Source organism: Protopterus annectens, chromosome 1.part0 (assembly GCF_019279795.1).
Source record: "Protopterus annectens isolate FY-2018-M chromosome 1.part0, PAN1.0, whole genome shotgun sequence".
NCBI classification, from domain to species: domain Eukaryota; kingdom Metazoa; phylum Chordata; order Ceratodontiformes; family Protopteridae; genus Protopterus; species Protopterus annectens.
The window spans coordinates 1,925,252,789-1,925,264,328 of record NC_056725.1 but is presented as its reverse complement, the minus strand read 5'-3'; the positions used below and the strand labels follow the sequence as shown (position 1 = coordinate 1,925,264,328).

Below are 11,540 nucleotides of genomic sequence, written 5' to 3'. Positions count from 1 at the left end.
CTCAGAGAAACCCTGTCTGGATGAAAAATGATGAAAGGTTCCACGGCCATGAGTGCTTGTAACTCTGAGACTTGCCTTGCAGAGGTTATTGCTAGAAGCAGAGCTGTTTTCCAGGACAAGAATTTTATATCTGCTGTTGATGCTGGCTCGAAAGGAGGCAGTGTGAGTTTTTCCAAAACATAATTGAGATCCCAGGCCAGAATTGGTGCTCTCCTTGGAAGCCTAATGTTTTTGGCCCCTCTGAGGTACTGCCTTATTAAAGGAGGAGAAAAGATAGGTGGTTCCGCATTGTAATGGGCTGAAATGGCATTAATCTTAATTGATGAGAAAGAAAGGCCTTTGTTCAGCATCTCAGTTAGGTATTGTAAAATCTGAGGGATATTTAGTACACACGTGTCAATGCCTTGTTCCTGGTTCCAAGCACAGAATCTCTTCCATTTCTCTGCATAAGACTTTCTGGCACTGGGCCTCCTGGCCTCCAAGATAACATCCAAAACAGCTTTTGAAAGAGGAGTGTTCTGAATGGCTACATTATCCGCCATGCTGCCAGATTTAAGGTCCTGAGTTGGCTGTGCAGGATCTGATTGTTTTGTTGGGTCAGCAAGTGAGACGTTTGAGGCAATATCCATGCTGGACCTTGAGACAAGCTCTTTAGGATTGGGTACCAGTGCTGGCGTGGCCAGTCTGGTGCAATCAGTATCATTTTTGGCTTCTCTTGTCTGACCTTTAGGAGTATCCTGGGAAGGAGGCAGTGGAGGAAAGGCATATACTGTTAGATTTTTCCAGCTGAAGGATAGGGCGTCCACTTTCCATGCTTGCTTGTGATAAATCCTTGTGCAAAATCTCTGCAATTGGCAGTTGCGAGGGGAGGCAAATAGATCTATGTCTGGGCATCCCCATTTCCTTATTATCATGCTGAAGACTTGTGGATACAGTTTCCATTTGTGGGGATCCATGAGGTTTCTGCTTAGTTCATCTGCCAGAGTATTTGTTTTTCCTGGCAGGAATTGTGCTTGCAGGTGAACCTGAAAAGTCAATGCTGTGTCCCATAAGGTCATTGCTTGTCTGCAGAGGGGGTAGGAATGTGTACCTCCCTGCTTGTTTATGTACCACATGACTGTAGTATTGTCCGTCTTTATCAGTAGTTGTCCTGAATGAAGCAGGTCCTTGAAAGCTGTCAGGGCATTTTGAACAGCTAGCATCTCTTTTTGATTGATGTGAAGATGCATCTCGTTTGCAGGCCATGTGCCCTGAATACATTTTCCTGCCATATGGGCCCCCCAGGCATAATCTGATGCATCTGTTGTCAGTGTCTGTCTGGGTGTGGGTAGACTGAATGGCAGACCCTTGTTGTGGTGACAGGCTTCTGCCCACCATCAAAACTCCTGTTGCAGGCAGGAAATGAGTGCAATTACTGTCTCCAGGCTGTGGCAATGCTGAGTCCAAACACTTTTTAGAAACCATTGTAGTTTCCTCATATGCAGTCTGGCATATGGAATTGGTGGAATGCAGGATGCCATGAAACCCAAGGCCTGCAGGATTTTCCTTGCAGATAAGTGGGTTTTTATTGCCAATTTCTTGAAGTAAGTAGTCAGATGCTTTCGTTTGTCTGGCGTGAGATAAGCCATCTGGGTAGTTGTATTTAAGGTTGCACCCAGGAATATTATCTCTTGAGAGGGCACTAGTTTTGATTTCTTTTCGTTTACTGTGTACCCTAGGCCAATTAGTAATCTTTTTACAAACGCCAGATGCTGTAGAAGAATATCTTTGTTCTCTGCTTGAATTAGGCAGTCGTCCAAGTAGGGATATATTTGAATTCTTTTTGTCTGCAAAATGCAATTACTGGTGCCAGGCATTTTGTGAAGACCCTGGGCGCAGTAGATAAGCCAAAGGGCAGTGCAGAGAATTGGTAATGCATTGAGCCAGCTATGAATCTGAGGTATCTTCTGCAAGACTGTCTGATTGGGACATGCAGGTATGCCTCTTTTAGGTCCAAAGTTACGAGCCAAGCCTTCTTGCCCAGCATGGGCAGTAGCTGCTGTAGAGTCAACATCTTGAATTTTGGAACTTCCAGAAACGTATTTAGTATAGACAGGTCCAGTACTGGTCTCCAGGTTTTGTCTTTTATGGGTACTAGGAAAAGTCTGGAGTAAAATCCTTGCCCCTGCTCTTCTTGTGGTACTTGCTGAATGGCCCTCATGTCCATGAGGGCTGTAATTTGTTTTTGTGCCTCTGCCCATTGATTGTGTGGCAGGTCTGGCATACCTTTTGACCTTGGTAGAGTGTGAAAATGGAACCTGTAGCCTTGGGACACTATGTTCAGGACCCATTTGTCTTGGGTAACCATTTCCAATTTGATGAAAAAAGTGCTAGTTTTCCCCCTAAGGGGGCTGCCAAAAGAAAAGTGCTTGGATCTGGTAGAGGAAAGTCATTGGGACTGTTTCCTGTATGGCTGTGATTTGTCTTCTCCGCTTTTGGAGGTAGGAGCACCCCATTGTTTAGGCCTGTATGAGCCTTGGGGTTGAGATCTGCCTCTGGGACACCTGTATCTGCATCTTTGTGGCCTGTCTGACACTGGAAAAGACCAATTTTTAGAAGGCCAGTTCCTACTAAACCTGGGTGGCTGTACCTGTAAGAAATCCTTGACTGTCTGCATGGATTTTGCTTTATCCTCCATTTTTGTCAACACCTCTTCTGCTTTTGTACCAAACAAAGTATCATGCTGTAATGGTGCATCTAATAATTTGCATCTAATAATTTTGCTTTAACATGATCAGGCAGATTCTGTTCCTTTAACCAAGCATGCCTTCTAATAACAGAACCTAACAGCGGCCCTGCAAGAGGCCTCCAGTGAATCATAACCACATTACAAAGTATGCTTTTCCCACTTGTTCAGCTGCATGCAATAAATCCTGCAATTCCTTGTTCTCTGAACATTCAGTATTTGTCAACAATTTCTGTTTAAGCAGTGACATTAAATATTGCTGATATTTAAGCATATGAAACTGACAATGTAAAGCCCTTACAGCCAGGGTAGCAGAAGTGTAGACTTTTCCCCCCATCTGTCTAGAGCCCTAGAATCCCTATCAGAGGGGACAGGGTTTTTTGCAGTGGAAGCTTTGACCCCTTTGGGACCCTGAGATATAGTTTCTGGGTCAGCAGCAGGGTTTTTATATAGGAATTTATGAGAATCTGGGACCCTGTAGTATCTGTCTGGTTCAGCAGGTGCGGGGGTAGAGAGTCAGGGGACAGGCCGGACTCTGAAAATACATCATCTACAATATCTAGAACAGGTGGAATAGCAAGAGGTCTGTGCTGAGGAAGTAGCAGAAAGTCCCTGAGCCTTTTCTTAGATTCAGAATAATCTTGGCTCTCCCAGTGGAAATGCTCCCTCATGGTATGCAGGGTTTCCCCAAAAGAATAATCCTCAGGAGGAGAGGCTGAAGGAATGGATTCTTCAGCATCAGAATCCTCATAGGGAAGCATGCAGTAATCCTGTTCAGAAGAGGAATCAGAGGAAATAGAAACCTGATCAGAAGAATCATACTCTGTCTCCTGCCTAGGCCTCTTATCAGGAGGGGGATGGGAGCCCCTGATCAAAGTAATTAGGTCTTCGGCCATTTTGAGCATCTGTTTTTTAGGCATGGAAGTCTGAGCAGGAGAATGCTGTACTTGTTTCTTTGTCCTAAGAGCTGCTTTAGTCTTTGAAGCTGAAGATGGCTTAATATATAGTTGTGTAGGTCTGAAGACACCCTCAGAAGCTGATGCCTGCTCAGCGGCTCCGGACCCATCTGAGGGAATGATTTCTGAGTGTCCAATACCTTGAGTATCCAGAGGCCCAGTCGGCTCCACGTGGGAGTCGGAAGCGGCCTGTGGCTCTGAGGTAGCGGGCGGCAGGGGCTGCGAAAGCACCTCACTGAGAACTGGCGAACCGGCGACTGGCCTAGCAGAGGCCTCGTCGTCGGTTTTGGACCTCGGATGCCTATCCTTTTCCTTGTCCTTGCGTTTTTTGTTAACTCCGGTTGTCGGCTGGTCCGACAGCATTATATAATTAAATCTTCGGCCAAAGTAATGAAATGCAAAATCGAACCGATGCTTAATAGTGCGTTGGTTAAATCTAGCACAAAACCGACAGCTAGCAACGTTGTGATCAGGGCCTAGTCAAGGAATACAGTTAAGAGTGAAAAATTCTTATGAGGTATTTGCTTCCCACAAGAAATACAATTGTTAATTTTTCTGACATCGGTCTGGAGCAAGAAAAAAGTTTCCCCAACAGGGTACTTAGCTTTAATAAAGACTTCGGTTCTGAAATTCGGATTTGAATATCTCAGGAGTCGGCCGACTGGCACTTGCGAACTGCTTTTGCTTTGGGCACCGCGTGGCAAAAAAGACTGAAGAAAATGGCGTTGGCTGCATCTTTTATACCCTTGGCGCACTGACGTCAGGGAAGAGGCGACAGCAACCGACGCTGGACCTATACTTTGGAATTCTGGCCGACTGAGGGTAGCCTGCCAGCAGGATAACCCAAGAGCAATGACTGCAACAGTGAAACACGAACATCGGTGCAGTGTACTGCAAGGGACCATAGTAAATGTGGTGTTAGATTACCAGAAAAACCCTGTGACTACTGCCTGTATAGTATCCCTGGAAAAGGTGGAACTGGTGGTTAGCATATGTGGTGATAAAAAACATATTAAACAAGAAAGGAAATATAAAAACCTCAAGGTTTACTTATCACCTGACTGGAAAAGCATAGTTTCTGACCATTTCAGACAGACAAGGTATTCTGAACTCCAACCTGGATGAATACACTGCGCTTTACCTTGACAGATGTGTTAGCCCCTCTTTGTCAAATGGAAAAATGGCGCATCAAGTAGGGGTTAATCAGGAGTAAAATTCAACCTATGGACTGGCAAAAATGTCTCTTTCCCTTTGCTGAAAGTTTCTAAAATGAGCTTAATGCCCTCTCTAGGGCCATTATCCCCCATGATATGAATGACTACAGAGAAAAGAATGGAGATATAATATAGTGACATGGGTTGGCAGCATGGTCCACATTTTGATTTCAATCATCATCATATAAATATATCACAAAAAGTCATATTTGATTTTTATAACAAAAATAATTTATTTTACAAACATATATAAAGCACATTTACATTCTTAGTATCAAATGACATTTCAAATGTGCTGATTTACATGTGACGCTTTCAAAAGTATTTTAAATGAGTTGTGTAAATTAGTATTCAACCTATATTTAATAACTTATTAAAAATGATAAAATAAGCAATAAAAATCTACAATGTGTAAAGAAACTTTACTGCTTAAGTATCAGACACACTAATTTCTTCATCTGGACAGCAGTAATATTCTACAAAACAAATTTGGCCATCCTCATTCCGGATCATGTACTGTAAAGAAAGGAATCCACGATTATCTGTGCGAATGGAAACTTTACATGACAAAGCCAATGCTTTGGTGGATGGCTTCAGTAATGAAATCTTGTACCTGTAAGAAAAAAAAATAACTATGAGCATGACTCCTCAAGTTAAACAGTAGCAGTAACAGCAATATCACAATATCCAGGACTGTAAAATTGAACAGACGTAATACTAACAATAAAAGTAGTTGCCATTACCAGTATGAAACACAGACACCCCTATATACACACTTACAATACACACACACACACAAAAGTAAGTGTGTACATACAGACACACGCATATAGGTATGTATGGATGTTCAGTGACAAACTGGTTCTTATCTGGACATACTCTGAAAAGAAGACTAGTCTGAACCAAGAATTTTACTTTTTATGTAGCTCAAATAAAGGACAATAGTGTTTAAAACACAACAAAACATTCTTCTGTTTAACAGCAAATAAAGCAGTTTTTTTTTCAATGAAGGAACACATTACTTATGATAAGTGTAGAATTATACTAGAAACTTGTATATACAGAAATTTACACAGTAGCAGCTGGTCATTCTTCAAACTGAAATTTTAAATTTTAAGGTTTAATGGAAACGCTGAACTTAAGAGGATTAATTTGACTATAAACAAATGCAATGGCTTGCATTATAAATACAAGCCCACACCGAGACAAATCTTCACGTACGTTAATGCAGAACCTACTGCAATAACCACTAGTTGAGTTCTCCCCTGCAGTCTTTAAACAAAATATTAATTAAATGTTTTAATATCACAGAAAAACATGTCTCCTGTTAGGGTGTGTTCTACAGGGAATCTCTTCTCAGACTTCCAGTCAAAGTCTTGATAAGGATTTCTACAACACAAAGCTTTAACATTTCTGTGATACTGACAAGACACACAAGAAACCTTCAAGTTTTACTGTAAGGACATGATCAATCCTTATATTTCTTCCCATCGCCAAATCTCAACTGCAGTCACTCCTTACCCACTATTTACAAACAGAGTAAAGCTGTTTAAAAACTTATCATAACAATAGATGTCCTACTTTTTATGTGGGTTTTTGGGAAATCAATTCTATGAAGGTTATAATACCTCTTTTGTTTTTTCCTCCCATTTGAACATGTCTTTCAGTTTTAAATAGTAACTGAGAAAGAAATCTCCTCAACAGAAGAATTAGAAACAACCTATTCTTCAGATTCCAATTCAACCTGAAATGAAGAGGAGACCTGGGATGCATAATCTAGGCCTTCCACTTCCGAGTCAGAAAAACACTCTTCTTCAGAAAAAGGGGAGTTTTTTCTCTCTCGTGGAATGAGTTGAGACTGGTACAGACAACAGAAGAGACTGAAAAGCTTTAAGCAATCCCTGTTGCAAAATTATACTACTACTCTTGGAAACTTTTAACAACGGATGGAGAGCTTTGTCTTTAGAGATTTCTTTTTGGGAGAAGTGGGTTATATAATTTTGGACATATCGAACATTTGGACCACCATGACGGAATCTGCTATCTCTTCTCTTACTAAGGCCAGAGGTATGCTGTCTAATGCTTCAAACCAAAAAAAGAGTTTTACATTCTTAGCAGCAGCCTGTTGTCAGGTTTTAATGAACATACTTAATTCCTGGCTCATAGTAGTTTCCTGCAGGGCAGCATCAGAGGAGTTGGGCAGAATGGCTGATGGTTGGAGGGTTTCATGATGACCACAGTGGATTCATCAATCCCAGACCAGGAAACTGAGGTGGAAGGCTAAGTTCCTTATGAATCCTCTCCAGCACCTATCTTCTTTTTCTTCACCTGAAGGAGGACATCTAACAATGAAGAATCAGTAGACAAAGAGGATAGTGTTAGGGCTATAAGTTGCTGATTCTCTAAAAAGAGATTAAGGCTGCTAAGCTGACAGTGGATAACTGTAGGGCAAAATGTGAAATATAAGAACAGATGCTCTGATACTCCCACAAACATAACAGGCTGTGTAGGAATCCTCACAAGGGATTTAATTTATCTACTACAGGCAGAATTTCCTCTGCTAGACATATGACAGCAAGTTCTCCAGAACTTTTAAACAAAAATTATAAAGGGTGTTCACAACAGAAGTACTTACCTGCCTACAAAGCTGAAAAATGAGCCAACTACCAAAACTGAAAGTCATAGTGCAGATGAAACATCTGAATGAACTCTTTAAAGTCAAGAAAGTTATGAAGTTTGGCACTCATACATATTCCAATGGACATATGGTGCATGAAGAAGGTACCCTAAAGCTTTTGTACACACGTTGCATGTCTTATCTTTGGCAGGAAACTTCTCACACAGTTTTATGCAACTCTAACAATGATCCAAGGAAGAAAATTTTAAGTAACTGGTATACCAATATCAGTAGCACAAACCTGGCACAACCTTCTGGTATGCCAATATCACTGGACAATAATCTTCAATGTCAGAACTACCCACATAAGACATGCTAACATGGGGGAGGCAACATATAAAGGAACCAAAGCCTGCAAAATAATTTTGAGGGGCCAGTACCTGCCACTTCAATCAGACAGGAAATTAGGAAAGTCACAAAAAGACAAAAATCTCTGAAATGACATCACAGCTGATGACAAAGAAACTGCACAGAGCTGGAAAAAAACATAGCCAACTATGGGAGTTGCAGGAAGTGACCTCCAGAACCCTTCTACTAGGAAGTTAAGTGTAGGAGTTCAGAAGGGAGTTTTTGCTTCTAACCTGATAGAAGCCAGCTGTAAATCATAATCAACTGGAGGGAATATGGAGACCACATGATTGAGAAGAAAAGGACACATACACTGGGGAGGTAGTTGCTAGAGTCTGAATACCTGGCAAGCTCCTACAGTAGTTTCCATAATGATTGTTAGAATTCCTGTTCTTTTTTTATCTCGGAAGGCCAGATTTGACTTGTGGAATAAGAATGGTGCTGTTTTTTCTGTCTGGCAGATATTTCACAAGATTAAGTCTATGAAATGTGAACAAGATACTTTTTGCAATTAGGGACTTCCAAGATGGTTGTACATTGAGTAACAGCACAATTTCAGCTCTCTCAGTGTGAAAAGAGAAACTCAGAAGAGAGCCAGTGACAAATAACTGAGTAAATTTCAGCAACTGGCTAGTAAGTGTACTGCCTGGATACCAGCAAAAAAGAACTTAACAGAACCTAAAAGAAACTCAATCACAAAAGGTGAAGAAAAAAAACACTGACTACAAAAGAATTCTGCAGCTGTTCAGCAAAAAGAAGTGTGAGCTCCAGCTGTGGTACAAGACATGACTTCCAGTAACCTTGAAGAAAAAAGTCAAATGTCCTTAGAGCTGATTAAAATAAAATGAAACACTGATGGAATACCATCAACTCATATAAAAGGCTGGAAAAAATGGAAGAAGCTTTAAACAGCTATTCATATGAGGTGATAAAAATGCAAATATAGGTCAAAATGAAGAAAAGGCTGGCTGAATATGACACTGGAGAAGTTTCAAAAAATAATAGAATTAGAGGACAGAGCATGCAGGGAAAATCTGAATTTCTGCTGTACCAGAGAAACTGGAAGGAACAGACTGTATTAATTTTATGAAAGCAAAAATAAGCACCAGGACTGGTATCCCACAGCAGGAGTTAATTGAAAGGGCACATCGGGTGCATGCTCCAAACCTGGCCATAAGAAAGCAACCTAGACCTTTAATAGTAAAGATGCAATCCTACCAGCAGAAGGAGTGGATTTGTCTTAGAAGGACAAAATACTAAAAGTGGGAGGCAGTCGAGTGTGTGTAGAAAATGATTACTCACTGTATACCAGGCAGAAGAGGAGTAAATTTATTCCCGTAATCGGGGAATGTCGAGAAGAAGGCATGAGATTCAAACTGCTGTACCCAACCATCTTCAGAATAGTTTTTTTTTTTCCTGGAGGGACAACATCATTTTTTTTAATGAAGAACATGCTAAGGAGGAAATACAAAAGTTTGACCAACAAAAAGCGAGTGTGAATCAGAAGGAGATTCTGCTTCTTGTTCTTCTGGTAATAAAGACCACAGCACAACAGTTAACTAGAAGAACTGACATTATATTGGATAAGAAGCAGAGACTGGATAATGGATATGAAGATAAACAGGAATAAAACCAGCAACTCAGAAATTGACAAATAAATGTGTGATTACAAAGCATTAATTATATTTGTGAAACATGACAGAACAAGAAAATCTGGAAATACTGGACTTTTTTGACTTTGTTAAACTTGTAGAGGACTCAAGCATATGCCCTACTTCATATAATTAACGTTTGAAGGAACAATTAGGAGGGGGAAGAGGAAGGAAAAAGATAACTAAGTAAAACAAATTTGTGTTCTTAACAGTAATATCTTTACAGAGCATGAGCTAAGCTATGAAGTAAAGTTTTCTCAATTATTTTTAAATGTAATGGGGACAGTAAAGTACACAGGTGCCCCTCTTTTTCCCTTGTTTTCTTTTGCTCCTTGTTGAGTTTTAAGAAATGTAGGCACTACAACATAAAGAAAAGTCTGGTATGATACAAGAAAAAATTGATGTGCTTTTTCTCATTCTTGCATAGGGGAATTGCTGGATTAAGGCCCTTGGCTTAATCTAGTAACAAGTTTCAAGTGAAAGCAAATAAATAAAAGGAACACTGAATATAATAAAACTTTCCTCTAGCAAATAAATAAAAACACCCTTACAGAAGCAACTCTGCATATGTTTCTCATGTCTCCTTAGAAACAAACTGATAAAGAGCAATAAAACAGAAAAAAATTATTTCAATGGCTAGGAGATGTTTTCTTAAAGCATTTAAATGTTTCCCAATCTCGGAAAGCAATAAAGATAAGGCAAAACCAGATAGCACTTAAGCACAAGCACAGGCTGTACCATGCATCTTCGCATGGGGAACCTTCATTTTAGGTTAACCTACGTTTGTGAGTGCAGCAGTCAGTTTGAGACAACTGTTCCTATTAGGAGGGTTAAATTTCAATACTTAAAAATGTACAAGGTTTTGTGTGTTTGTACTAAGTTAATAAGTTTTAGGGGTGTATTGGGAATGTATCTTTTTTTGTTTGAGGCTTTCAATAAAACAGAAAGTTCTGTAAAATGTGACAGACTCAAATGGATATGACAAGAAACAGCTATATAAAAGATCAACCTGCCAAACATTGGTGTGTGCATGTAAAACAAAACCTGGAACAAGATACTTAAAGTTATGTCAAATAAAAGCTGGGGAGAATAACTTTTTGATTCAGTGACACTTTCTGTACTGTCTTTAAATGTTAATGGCCTCGTAGATGCATACAAAAAAAGAAAGAGTAGTGAATTATATTAAAAAATGTAGAGTACAAATAGCTATGCTACAGGAGACATATTTGGAAAGAACTGAACATGTGAATTTGATAAAGAAAGGTTTTCAGCACAGTCAGAGGAATACCTGGAACAAAGGAAAATAGGAGTACTTATATTAACTGCAAGAGGAGCTCCAGCAGTTAGAGAACAGGATAAAAAAGATAATAATGGTAGATTTGTAGAACTAAGGGGCGACTGGCAAGGAAGGAAGATTACAGTGGCATGTATTTATTTTCCAATTAAAACTGCTATGATGGAGCTTAAGAAAATTCTGGGAGAAATACTCAGTTTTCAACAGGGAATACTACTTACAGGTGGGGAATGGAATTTGATTTGCAGCAGTGAAGATGTGTCTGGGGGGCCTAGAAGAGAAAATATAACAAAAGAGGGCAGATTCCTGAAGGAATTTATAAAAATATTTGGCATGGAAGATGTATAAAAATATTTGGCATGGAAGAGGTCAGTTCAGTAGCAGGAGATTGAAGTGAATTTACATATTCCCAAAGATACAAAAACTGGGCTAGGCTAAACAGAACTTGCATTTCACACGAACATGTGCATTTAATTGAAAGTTTTGATATGCATCCAATAACTATTTCAGATCATGCACCAATAACAACTAAAATAAAAATGCAGGGAAATTAAATAAAAATGAGACACTGGCACTTTCCCACCTATCTGTTGAAAAGAGAGGAATTTAAGGATAATGGGTAATAGAAGTAATTTGGGAGTTATAGTTAGGGAGTGGAATAAGATTAAAGTGGA

General features: G+C 39.8%; 1 protein-coding gene across 1 annotated transcript in view; it reads right to left on the bottom strand.

Moving 5' to 3' along the window:
- Window positions 1–5,169: 5,169 nt before the first annotated feature.
- The window catches only part of RAD1 (RAD1 checkpoint DNA exonuclease), a 368,414-nt gene continuing 362,043 nt past the window's right edge, over window positions 5,170–11,540 (bottom strand). Inside the window, exon 5 of the mRNA XM_044070186.1 lies at window positions 5,170–5,508. Within this exon, the coding sequence (XP_043926121.1) occupies window positions 5,325–5,508 (184 nt within the window). The 3' untranslated portion in view covers window positions 5,170–5,324. The remainder of the gene's footprint in view (window positions 5,509–11,540) is intronic.